The sequence below is a fragment of the Bos mutus genome, chromosome 9 (genome assembly GCF_027580195.1).
Source record: "Bos mutus isolate GX-2022 chromosome 9, NWIPB_WYAK_1.1, whole genome shotgun sequence".
Taxonomy (NCBI): domain Eukaryota; kingdom Metazoa; phylum Chordata; class Mammalia; order Artiodactyla; family Bovidae; genus Bos; species Bos mutus.
The window spans coordinates 41,765,142-41,777,935 of NC_091625.1; the positions used below are offsets into that span (position 1 = coordinate 41,765,142).

Below are 12,794 nucleotides of genomic sequence, written 5' to 3' on the forward strand. Positions count from 1 at the left end.
CCTTATGACTAAAACTTGAAATCCCACTGAAAATACATAAATTTGATTAGAACAGTACTAGTCTTTGGAGCCTTGTAAACATCAGAAATAGGTTAAAAATTCTTTAAGTCTACCATGTCATTATTACTGATGTTAACAGATAAGCCTATCCATTGTCTAAAGAAACACAAGAATAATGCAGTGATCAGATGTTTCTATCTTTTTAAAATGTGCTTTTTCTCTACTTGATTTCTTCTAAATTTGGAAATTAGTGATCATTTTGGAGGCATTTTCCCAACAATAAAAACCCTCAGCATGACCCTTGGTCACCTCTTAAGTGAATGGGAGTGTAACACAGCAACAGTCAGTTCAAACCTCATCTTCAAGTACAAATTAAAAGCAGTTCAAAAGGAGAGACAGAGCATCTGCTCTGAGAGATTTCACATGATCCCAGGGAGAAAGACTGGAATGCTGAGACGGCAACTGGGGCAGGACTTGGAAGAAACAACACATATATTGAAATGCTTTCCGATCTAGGAGTCATTTTCCTCTCATTTTGGCATTAATTTCCTTTTTAGCAGAACTACCATATTGTTTCAAGGTAACAGGTTTTCTTGAAGGCTTTTGCTTCTTTTCTTGTAGGCTTTTTTATGAAACAATTTGTGGAGAGGAGATGGAATAACATTGTACCATTTCCAGCTACCTCCTGATACTCCCTCCTCTTTCCTTCTGGAACTTAGGCTGACATAACAGGCCCTTACACTGTCTCCTCATCTCATCCCCACAGACCCCACTCTCAGCAAGCCCCTTCTGCCATGGCCTGTCCCACCAGGTCCAGGAAAGGGGGCCTAGAGGGCAGGACAAAAGTGTAGACATGATCTGGGTACTCAGGTGGAACCTGAACTATAGTTTTACCTTGCAGCAACTGTATTTTAAAAGGAGTTTAAGTTCTTTAGTACCAAAATTATAAGGCATTTGCACTGAGAACTCCATAAGCTTCTGTACATTTAGCTAGGGCCCTAACTAACATCACATTATTGTTTCTATGGAAAAATCAAATTCTTGTTTCAAATACCTGACCTCAGATGAACTTGTACAACAGAACTTGTGGGGGACTATTCACATATACCCACACACTCAGGGACAGCTCCTCTTTCTATCAAGCAGACTGTCCACCAGTCAGTCTGTCTAGCATTCACACTGTCTTTTTATTAACGGATAACATATCTGGCCAAAAAAAAAAAAACCTGTGAAAACAAAAAGCTTAGATTGAAAGACTAAAATTAAATATTTTATACTTACTGAGTACAAAGTAATGGTTCTGTTGTAAATTTATTAAACAAAAAGGAATTACTCTTAAAAACGATCTTGTTTTTATAGAGGTGGTATGGTAAAAAACACAGTACCTGAGTTTTGTGGTTGTAAACGATGAATCTCCAGTCAAACTGCTTTTCTGAGCCTCAGTTTTCTTGTCTATAAACAGGGATGGTTATATTGTCTCTTGAGGATTATATTTCTATGCAAGATTTAGAAATTTCTAGCAATAAATCTTGCACAGTGGTTATTTCCTGTCCTTTCTCCCTTATAACCTGTTTAACATCTTTTTGAACTCACTGTTTCACTTCAATAAAAATATTTTCAAATTGCACTTAATTTTCAGAAGTTTTGATTTAAATGTTTCGCTATTCTTGGGTACCCTACCTATCCATCTGATTGACTTAGGTTAAGGTCCAAAATAGACTAGTATGGGTAGATTATTAACCTATAAATGACATAGTTTATGTTGATAATTGTAATAATTTCTTTAAACTGACTCACCTGTGCCTACTCTCCCAAAATATTTAATTTTCACAAGATTTGTGGATTTCCATTCTTTTTCTCTTTTTTTTTCTTGAATAAGGATTTAGACTCTTGTAACAGCCTCAACCAAGATTCCTTCTGTGAGTGACAGTTAGCAAAGTCAGGTTATATTTGAATGAGTCAAGGAATGACTTCCATGGAGGGCAAATCAGATTTCATTTAAGTAGATTCGTCAAGCGAACGTTCTTTCCCGTTTACTGTCAAGCCCGTCGCTCTGCAGAAGCAGAGGCAAGGGTGGGAGTGACATCTGCGAGCAGAGCAAACACACGTGAGCAGCGGGAAGGAGCTGCGGTGCACGGGGTCTTATGGCCTCAGCGAGCAGAGTCCATTCTGCGGCTCAGTGTGGTCCAGGGTGCTCCCCTCCTGACACTCTCACTGGTCCCCATTTCTGGTGCTTGTCTTCCGGGCTCTCAGAGTTGGGGGAATCTGCCTGTCGGTTGAAATTTGACACCCCTGTTTCTTATTCTATGGTTTCATAATCCTTGATTTTTTTTCAGTCAGCTGTGTGTCCACTGGAGATCAGGTACTGCCTGCAAAGCTTGAACTCACGGTAAAAAACATACTCTCTGCTGTAAGGAAGCCTAAAGACTTGGGAGATTTAAAGTAATTTACAGGCCCCAACAATCACAGAGATAAGTGCATCAGAAATCTTTTTTTGTTTTGAATTGAAATGTAGGGTGTTTTTCTTCCACTCTCATAAAAATGTGTTTCTATCATGCGGCTACCAGGTAGCCAAAAGCTCACAGATGTCCAGACACCCTGCATTTACTGGTGTGTGTATTCAAGGTTCATTCAGGTAGCTTAATATGAAACCAAAATGCCTGTCTACATTCAGCTTGGTAAGAGTGCTGATTTTAATTTTGTGATGCAGAAATAAGGCCAAATAAACAGGCAAAAAGTAGACCTAAAAATGGCTTTAACTTACTAAACCACTATATCTTTGACAGCAATTTTAGATAAAAATGGTCCAGAGGACAAAGTGCATAATTAATGATGAGAAAATGATTCCTTCAAGTCCCGTAATAAAGAGTTCTCCCTGCGGTAATCATTTGTCTAGAGTTTTATTCACGCAAAAGTGATGGCTACTTCTTGCTTCTGTCTCCTTCATTCCAGTACTGTTCAGTCTGCATTTCTGTGAGTCGGGAAATTGTGCGCTGAAATGCAAAGATTTCCTCTTCTCCAGTAAACATGGCGAGTCCTTCTGCTGAGTCCTATTTATCAAAAAAATAAAACAACAATCCAGCACCAGTTAAAACCTCTGCAACTAAAAATTTAAAGAACTAAGTACAAGTTTAAAAAATACTTTTTGAGCTTAGATTATAAAATATTCTACAAATTTTTTTCATTAAATTAGACTAGAGAATCAACTAATTTTACCCAACAATTAGATTAGACTAGAGAATCAGCTAATATAAATTAGACTAGAGAATCAACTAATTTAAAACAGTAATCAATTAGCAGAACAAATTAACAGGAAGAAAACATTAGATGAATAATTAAAGCTGAAACAACACCCTAATATCCAAATAAGAAAACTTTTGCTCAGATGAAAGTTCTCTACAAAATCTAAAGGAAGGACATTTCAGACAGAAAAGGAATTCTTTCTCAAAAAGTGCATGCCAGGAAAAAGTAACATCAGGACCTCCCTGGTGGCCCACTGGCTAAGACTCCAAGCTCCCATTGCAGGAGGCCCGAGTTCCATCCCCAGTCAGGGAATTAAATCTGTTATGCCAATACTAAGACCCAGCACAGACAAATAAATAAAAATTAATACATATTTTTTTAAGAAAGAAATAAGCAACAACAAAACCCAGTAGTTCCAGTATATCAATATGCGGCTAAGACTCTCCCTTGAAGCTTCACAGTCAGGGCCACGTTCCCAAGGGGAGGCCTGAGGGCTAATCTCTTTTTCCAAACTGGGTGACTGAGAGGTCTTCTAGGGACCTGGAGATTGTGTCTAGGAGTGAGTTTTGGGAAGGCCAGAGCTGTTTTTGGTCTTGAGCTGCTGGGACACTTGATCCTTCCATGTAGGGTTCAGTTAGGGAGCCCTCCGTGAGGCTAGCAAATAAGCTGGGACTGGTGATTTCAACACAGGCTATAGCCTGTAAGTGAACACTGAATCTTGCCTCTTTCCTTAGGAGTTTGCTATTATACTCTCTCAGAGAAAAGTTCTGCACTCCTAAATCCAATTACTGACCTACTGTAAAACTGCATGACCCTATAGCCACGTGCCAGGATTTCTTCATGTATTATTGGCCCTAAATGCTGAGCACACTTTGCCCTGTATCTGAATTCTGATCAGTAGAAAAATTCAAAAACCAATGATTTAAAGAATTTCAGAAACTGAGATGAAGTAGCCCCTTAAGTATATTCTTCCAAATTGTCAAAAGACATTATTTGAATGTATTGCTCTCAGAGAAATGGGGTCACAAGCAGCTATGTATTTCTACATGTAGATTTAAAAATCATATTTTGAAAGTTCACTATTTAAACAATTATTGGCCTCATTTCCCCAAACTCCTGAGAGTCCATAATTTCAACTCAGGTCAATAAGGAATGGTTTCCTCATTCCAAATGGTCTTCTACCACTGGGGTTGAAAGAATGGGGCTCCCCTCATTGGGGGGGATGAGTGTTTATAGTTTTAAATCTTTTACTAATATTTCAGTTGTCTACAGTTGAGAAATATACCCTGTAATATTCATACAGAAGAAGGAAATGCAAAGCCACTTCTGTTTGGCCTGGAGTGAATCACCAGACCCCCCAAGGTCCAGGAGAACTGGGCCAGCATCAGCTGGTTTCCAACAGAGCATCCTCAGAGCCTGGCACCCACAGTTCAGTTCAGTCATTCAGTTGTGTCCGACTCTTTGCGACACCATGAATCGCAGCACGCCAGGCCTCCCTGTCCATCACAAACTCCAGGAGTTCACTCAGACTCACGTCCATCGAGTCAGTGATACCATCCAGCCATTTCATCCTCTGTCGTCCCCTTCTCCTCCTGCCCCCAATCCCTCCCAGCATCAGAGTCTTTTCCAATGAGTCAACTCTTCGCATGAGGTGGCCAAAGTACTGGAGTTTCAGCTTTAGCATCATTTCTTCCAAAGAACACCCAGGGCTGATCTCCTTTAGAATGGACTGGTTGGATCTCCTTGCAGTCCAAGGGACTCTCAAGAGTCTTCTCCAACACCACAGTTCAAAAGCATCAATTCTTCGGTGCTCAGCCTTCTTCACAGTCCAACTCTCACATCCATACATGACCACTGGAAAAATCATAGCCTTGACTAGATGGAAAAGCAGTAATGTCTCTGCTTTTCAATATGATATCTAGGTTGGTCATAACTTTTCTTCCAAGGTGCTCCACAAATGTCTACAGAATGGGGTTAGGAGGTGAATCGTGGATTTCTTTTTAAGCAAAGGGACTTGCCAGGCACAAAGTCCTAGAACAGCCAGTCCACATGATTGGATACTGTAGCATATGCTCTACAGATCCAGCAGATGTGAAGGAGGATATCCAGAAAAGGCAGCATGGTGTGGCTGAGGGAGTCCAGAACCAGACACGGGTGCCTGGTGGCCAGCTCTGGCCTGCCATTGGCCAGTGGTGTAACTGCAAGCCCCTTAGTCCACCTCCCTGGTCTTCGCTTTACCACAAAGATTCCTTCCACTCTAAGGCTATAATTCTCTATATTTACTGATGTTGAGGATATGTCTGCTATACTGGCTTTAGAAGAAAGTGGCAAATCAGTGGTTAAATACATACTGCATTCGTTCTTTAAAACATAGCCATGCGTCAAACCAAAACAATTAAGTTGTTTTATAATAAAAAGAGATTATGTTAATATCACCTACCTGGCTCAGCCCCAAATCATCCATCAGTATTCTGCTTTGCTCCAACTCACTGTCATGATGATCACACAAAAATAAGCTTGATACAGGAGCTGATGCAGAGCAAATGATGCGCACCTGAAACAGAAAACAGCAAATGGTGTCACTCCTTAACTTTAACAAGGTGAAGGCAAAAACAAATTTCTCATAGAATAAAAAAATCTTTTATAACAGGGAGCTGAAGATTTTTGCTTTTAAATGGTTCTAAATATATGTAGCAAAATTGGTACTTGGTGAAAATACACTTTTACGAGCTTACAGAATGCGTATTTATAAAGAACAATGCCTTGAACTCCTCTCTTTCAACCTAAGTAACAGTCTTAACTTCATTTCTCCTTCTACACATTTTCTCCAAGTCCTATCTTTATTTTGGAAAAAAAAATATTTTAAAAGCTTCAATCTATCACATTTTTTCCTGTTTCATTAATCTATTTTTCTAATTAGAGATTTTACCTAAATATCCAGAAGTTACGGTAAAGCTACTAAAATTTTTATTAATCTCCATGTTTTAAAGTCCACAAAAAGAGCATAAGCAAAATGTGGCTGTCAAAATTTCAAAACTGGCAGGACCCATCTACACTATATCTTCTTCATTAATGAAAAAAAAATCTTGCATAAATAAGTGAATATAGCATTTCTTTAAAGTGGATTTCAATATTTGGGAAGCTTTTTTTCTATTTCTGGAATACCTCTAAAATGTAGATACACACACCACATAACCTATAGTCAGATAGCCTGGGATCAGAGATGTTTCCAAATGTATTTTTGAAACAAAATACTTTTTTTAGGAAAACCTCTTGACCATTTTCATACTTTTTCTAATAGTCTCTTTAAAGTGCTATTTTTAAACTGCACAGCACTTTACAAACATTCCCGGGCAGCTTACATCGCATTCTGAAGGAGGGAACAAAGGTTTTAGGGGCCGCTCCAGGCCTGGAGAGCCTCAGCTCGACACCAGTCCTGATCTCTTCCAGTTCTAAGTCCAGAGGCTTTTCCATTACCTCTGAGGTTGACATTTTCACTTGACTGTGTGAAGCCCATCTCTGTGCGCATCCGAGATGCTCTCCTTTGCATCTCGTTACCCCTTTGCTGCACATGTGACTAAGTCCAGCGCCCCGCTCCTCTAATTACACCCTGAGTTACCAGAACCCGCATTTATACCAGCATCCAGCCAGACATCCTTGAAAAACACTAAGCTTGGCATGAATATTTCTTGATTACATAAGTGTTTGAGTGAATATCCATGTGTAATCACACACCAGAAACTGCTTTCACAACTTAATAAATTTTACGTCCACTAGTTTAAAACATACTCTTCCTGATGTTTCAGGAGATCTGAATTTGTTTTCAGGATTCACAGCCATCCTTTTAAAATCATTATTTAAGTAAATGTGCTGATATCCATGGACATAGGAGCCTGGCGGGCTACAGTCCATGAGGCTGCAAAGAGCCAGACATGACTGAGCACACACGCGCTATCGGTATTTTAAAACAATGTATTGATGTTTGGGACTAGTTCTTCCATATACAAATGACCTTCTACCTCCTCTTATAAATTATTTTAACCACAAATGACACTTTTTTCATTACTTAGATGGAAATGTCCTTATTTCACAGATTTCTACAAATGCATTCTAAAACGATGTCTATTTAATGCTTCCAATTTCTGAAATAAGAATTTCGGCTATGTTTTAAAAAGAGTATAAACTTTAAATGTGTGCTTTAGTTAAAGCAAATGTTAGGAGAGTAGTTCTGATATTCTATCATATTGCCAGGAAAATCTTTTTGTCTAATGAAGAAGTGAAACAGTGTGGGGAGGTAGGATCGGGGAGGGCAGGGGACTAAGGGGTAGGGATCATAAGCTTTCAAAAATAAGAGTTTATCAATGTGCCCCTCTAAGAGCCACCTACCAGTGCACCCCTCCCACTTTCTTCTTGAAGCACTGCCCTCTGAAAACAGACTGCTACCCCTGGGCAATGTATTCCAGACCCCACATGATTATTTCAGAGCTGAGTCTCTTGATGAGTAATCCAGAAGGAGACAAATAACAGACCTTGATCCCCAGCCCTGGTGTTCTCACCTTCCTGCTCACAGGGCCCCCTGAGAGCAGGCAGCAGATTCTGATGGCACTCACTAAGGTAGGTTGCCTTTCATGCTCAGGCCCATCACAGGGCCTGTGCTGCCAACTCTCCACTCTGCACGTGGACCCCAGCCATCACAGCTCAGTGTTCACGAGCAGCACCTGAGGAGCTGATGAACCAGCAGGCTCCAGGCCCCGTCCCTGGTCTTCATCTGCTGGTGTGGCGTGGGGTGAGTTCAGGAATCTGGATCTTAAGAAGCTCAGATGATCCTGGTGCAGCTGGTCGTCAGAAGGACTTCCTCGGCCTGCCCCCAGTTCCCATACAAAGATCAGTCTACTGTCCTCCTGGACTCTCACAGCACCAAGTCCCCTCTCTCGCCAAGAGAACATCCCACACTCAGTTCTCAGAACATTTACACTCAGTTCTGCATACATTTAATCAGTGTCTCTTCAACACCTGACTATCAGCTCCATGAAGGCAGGCAGCATGCCTGGCTTTGCTTGTCACTGAATTAGCACTGTGCTTGGTGTGAAGATTGCTGAATGAATGAAGAAAGGAAACATTAAGAATCTCACCTCTCCCTCCCAGCAGATTCTGGTGCCTTCTCCTCCCCTCAAGGTCCCTTCAATTTTAGAATCACTGCTCTATTTCAGTACAAGGAATAAGGAGGGAAAACTGTATCTAACGGTAAAACAATATTTCACTCTTAACTTGAAGCGGTACTTTAACTTTACTGTAAATATATTTACAGGCATATATTATTATTAGTGGCTCGCTGGTGTTGTTGTTCAGTCATGTCCAGCTCTTTTCGGCCCCATGGACTGCAGCACGCCAGGCTCCCTGTCCTTTACCATCTCCTGGAGCCTGCTCCAATTAATGTCCGTTGAGTCAGTGATGCTAATGGCTCACCTTCATTGAAAGCTTACTGTACGCTGCACAGTGTTCTAAGTATTTCACCTGCTCATTTCATCCTCACAACAGTCTTATGAGGTAAATACCATTATTATCCCCTTTTTCTAAAGAAGGCAATTCAAGCTAAGTTGGTCTTCAAGGTAGTCAGCTTGGCCCCAGGGTCCACTCCTTAACCACTAGGCAATAATGCCCCTGATGAATGGACAAAGGCTCGGCGACTCATGCTGGTAATAAGACAACTGGGTTTTTCTTGCTTGTTTAGGGACAATGATAGTTACTGGGGTTTCCAAGTCAGAGGGAGAGAAAACTCTAATACTGAGAATGGCCCTTTAGTCATTCATTTATTCATTTTGTTCATCCGTTATTTCACCAGTCCAACAACTGATTCATGTGACAAATGTTTCCTGAGCACTCTATCTAGGTAAGGCACTGTGCTGTGCATCCTCACAGAGAACAGGATGCGTCTAGGTGAGTGATGGGATTGGGCATATAGCAGTGTCTTATGATGGGGCTTTTAATACAGTATGATTACCGTTACTGCCACCACCAACAGTACTTGTGCAGCATCAGCGTGTGCCAAGTGCTGTTTTAAAAGATTTACCTGGATTAGTTTATTCTGTCCTCATGATAATTCTCTGAAGTAAATACTACTTCAGAATAGTATCTTCGATTTGTATGTGACAAAACTGAGGCACAGAGAAGTAAACTAAGGGGTAGACCAGGATTCCAGCCCAAACAATCTTGCTCCACGGTCCAGAATGTTTAGTTCTGAGAAAATGCACCACATCCTTACCTTGAAATCATAAAAGTTATCAATGAGAGTTATGAATCTCCGAGCTTGGGTCCTCTTTGCCAGGGTAAATTGTGGAATGTTTCGTAAAAATACTGTATCAAAATTTTTTGACAGTTCCAAATAGTCACTGGCTCCAAGTGGCTATAATTAAAATGAAATAGAGAACAGAAAATTGAAATAAGTCAATTCTGGTTGAAAATATCTCTTTTTCTCATCATGGTGTGATCTAGGTATAGCTTTGAGGTAACTTTACCAAACACAGTGGTGTTTTCAGAGCAGGCTGAGGACAGTGTACACCCTACTTACTAGGGATATAAGCAGAAGGGAAGAGAGAAGACGAGCACATAGTGGGCCGTGAAGAACAATTCCAGCCACCTCAGCTGGCATCCTGTAGGCCCACATCCTAAATCTGGTCTTCATCGTTTTATTTCTATGACATGACTTTGCTGCTAAGTCACTTCAGTCGTTTCCGACTCTGTGTGACTCCATAGACGGCAGCCCACCAGGCTCCCCCGTCCCTGGAATTCTCCAGGCAAGAACACTAGAATGGGTTGCCATTTCCTTCTCCAATGCATGAAAGTGAAAGGTGAAACTGAAGTCGCTCAGTTGTGTCTGACTCTTAGCGACCCCATGGACTGCAGCCTACCAGGCTCCTCCATCCATGGGATTTTCCAGGCAAGAGTACTGGAGTGGGGTGCCATCACCGTCTCCGATGACATGACTTTAAACATGTCCAAATGAATCCTTCCTATGACTCAACTGTAAACTGTCACTACTGGTAAACGCAGCTGTCTTATCACAGCAGCTGAATGTTATGTCACCACTTTGAAATAAAAACTGTGCTCCAGTATACAAAAGCATCAGACAATATTTTTTTGTTTAATTTGAGGTACAATTACTGAAATACAATGTAGTAAACACTGCTAACCTTTGTAGGCAATACCAGAGGGTTTTTGTACAAAAGTAGAGCAAGCCCTTGAGCATAGCTTGGTGCACCTGTTACCTCCCCATACAAGGAGGATGCAACCCTCGGGATCCACAGAACCATCACAAAGGTGTTGCCTGCAGGTGTAACGTGTTTGTTCCTGAAACACGAAGGTAATTTATGACAGTTATGAAAACAATCCACACATTCTCTGGGGTCAGAAACACTCCCAGGAGAGTCACTTCTAAGTTGGGTGTGAATGGCTGTACCCTGTGAACAGGAGCCATGAGCAAGGGTCAGGAGAAAGTTTCTGGCCATGAGAGAATGCAGAGAGACTCAAAGTCCAGGAGCTGCTCTCAGGTCCCTCTGGAAGCTCTCAGATCCCAACAACTTATCCCTGGGACCGAAATAGCTAAGCCTCTTCAACTTCCGGCAGAATTTATCAATACTCCTCCCTGTTTAAGAATGTCTCCCTTGGACTTCCCTGGTGGCTCAGTGGTAAAGAATCTGCCTGCCAATGCAGGAGACACAGGCTTAATTGCTGATCCAAGAAGATCGCACGTACCACGAAGCAACTAAGCCCGAGTGCCACAACTATTGAGCCTGTGCTCTAGAGCCTGCGAGCCACAGCTGCAGAAGTCCATGTGCCCTAGAGCCTGTGCTCCACAACAAGAGAAGCCATCGCAATGAGAAGCCCGCGCACAGCAACTAGAGTCGCCCCACTCACCACAACTAGAGAAAAGCCCTGGCAGCAATAAAGACCAAGTATAGCCAAAAATAAATAAACTAAATAAATAAATAATTAAAAAACAAAAAAAGAATGTCTCCCTCGTTGGGGTGGTCGTTTGCATTAAAACTTCTGCTTTCAGAAATGTAGATACAACGATGGTCCTGGGAGAATCAGGGAATTGCAAGGAGGGGGAGTCATCCTCACCTTAGAGTCCACCCTTTACACCTGCCACTCTCCTAACAACTAGCTGAAATCAACTATACTCAGAAAACTTTTCCTGCAGGTGTGGGGTGGTAAGAGTAAACTGGAGAGGGAGGCCTTGGGGAGGTGGTTCCCTCAGGAAAAGCAGCTCTAAGAAGGATGTGGAGCAACTATGAGCCCAGGGGCACAACACCAGAGAGTGGGCACAAGGAAGAGCCTTGAAACCTGCTTAGACGCCCCTTCTCTCCTCTCCTCCAACAACCAGGTAACAAGTGGGGCCAGAGATGACCCTGTGTTTCCCCATTTCCCTGTGCTGGCTGGACAGCCTCTATCTCTAGACCCAGAGTCTGATCTTAGCTGAGACTCCCCACTCACCTCAGCCACACAAGGGCTCGCACGTGCGGGTGGTTTAACGCTGCTGTCAAGGCTGATGTGGGCCAGGAGGGTGTGTTAACAGAGCAGCTCGGAACAAGAGCTCTACACAGCCTGAGTTTGAATCCTCAGTCTGTCATTTATTAGTGATGTGTCTTTGGCAAGTAACCTCATCTTCCTGTTCCTTAGTTTTCCCATCTGTAAAATGGGAATTGATTCCTAGCTCACAGAGTTGTGAGGCTTAAATAAAATAATACATGTAAAGCGTTTAATACAGCACCTGGAACAGACATTACCACTCAACTCACTTTTGCTTTGCTCACTACCCCTGATTACATCCAAAACCCTAAATCAGCCTTTGTGCATTTTCCTGTCCTCACAGTCACAGCAGAAATCAGATGAGATTGTGAAATCCCATATAATGAAAACAATTCCTGAAGGGGTGAGGGGGAAGGCAAGATACAGTGTCTTTGCAGAAAAAGGAGACCTCTACAATAAGACACTCACGTTCTGAGGGTGACGCACACTACTTCTTGGGGATCAGTCAGAATTTAGTGTCTCCTGATGTATAGAACAGTCTTGTGGACTCTGTGGGAGAGGGAGAGGGTGGGATGATTTGGGAGAATGGCATTGAAATATGTATAATATCATATATGAAACGAGTCGCCAGTCCAGGTTCGATGCACGATACTGGATGCTTGGAGCTGGTGCACTGAGACGACCCAGAGGGATGTTATGGGGAGGGAGGAGGGAGGAGGGTTCAGGATGGGGAACACATGTATACCTGTGGCAGATTCATTTTGATGTATGGCAAAACCAATACAATATTGTAAAGTTAAATAAAATTTAAAAAAATAATTTAGTGTCTCATCTTTTGTAAATCAGAAAGTGTATGTAAAAAAAAAATGTACAGCCTCATTTTAGGTATGCAGTTATATATAATTAAGCTCACTCTTTATACAGGGATATGATTTCTATCAGTATAACTACATGCCCAGGGAAAATCATTATCAGAAGTGCACTGAAGTGCCTAGGGCAGCTGAAATATCAGAATTCTGCCC

At 41.8% G+C, this 12,794-nt stretch overlaps 1 protein-coding gene across 2 annotated transcripts in view; it reads right to left on the reverse strand.

Annotated features, from left to right (window-relative positions):
• Nucleotides 1–12,794, reverse strand: part of AFG1L (AFG1 like ATPase) — a 203,917-nt gene that overhangs the window by 5,753 nt on the left and 185,370 nt on the right. The window contains exons 11-13 of one of the 2 annotated variants that reach the window (XR_011465371.1): nt 9,506–9,646; nt 5,684–5,797; nt 1,798–3,050 (exon numbers count right to left, since the gene is read on the reverse strand). Coding sequence is in view for 1 of the 2 variants with exons in the window: in XM_070376507.1 (XP_070232608.1) it covers nt 2,922–3,050; nt 5,684–5,797; nt 9,506–9,646 (384 nt within the window). In the remaining variant the exon portion in view is untranslated. Of the gene's footprint in view, nt 1–1,210; nt 3,051–5,683; nt 5,798–9,505; nt 9,647–12,794 lie in introns of those variants that run through there. The other variant, XM_070376507.1, reaches the window with a different exon arrangement.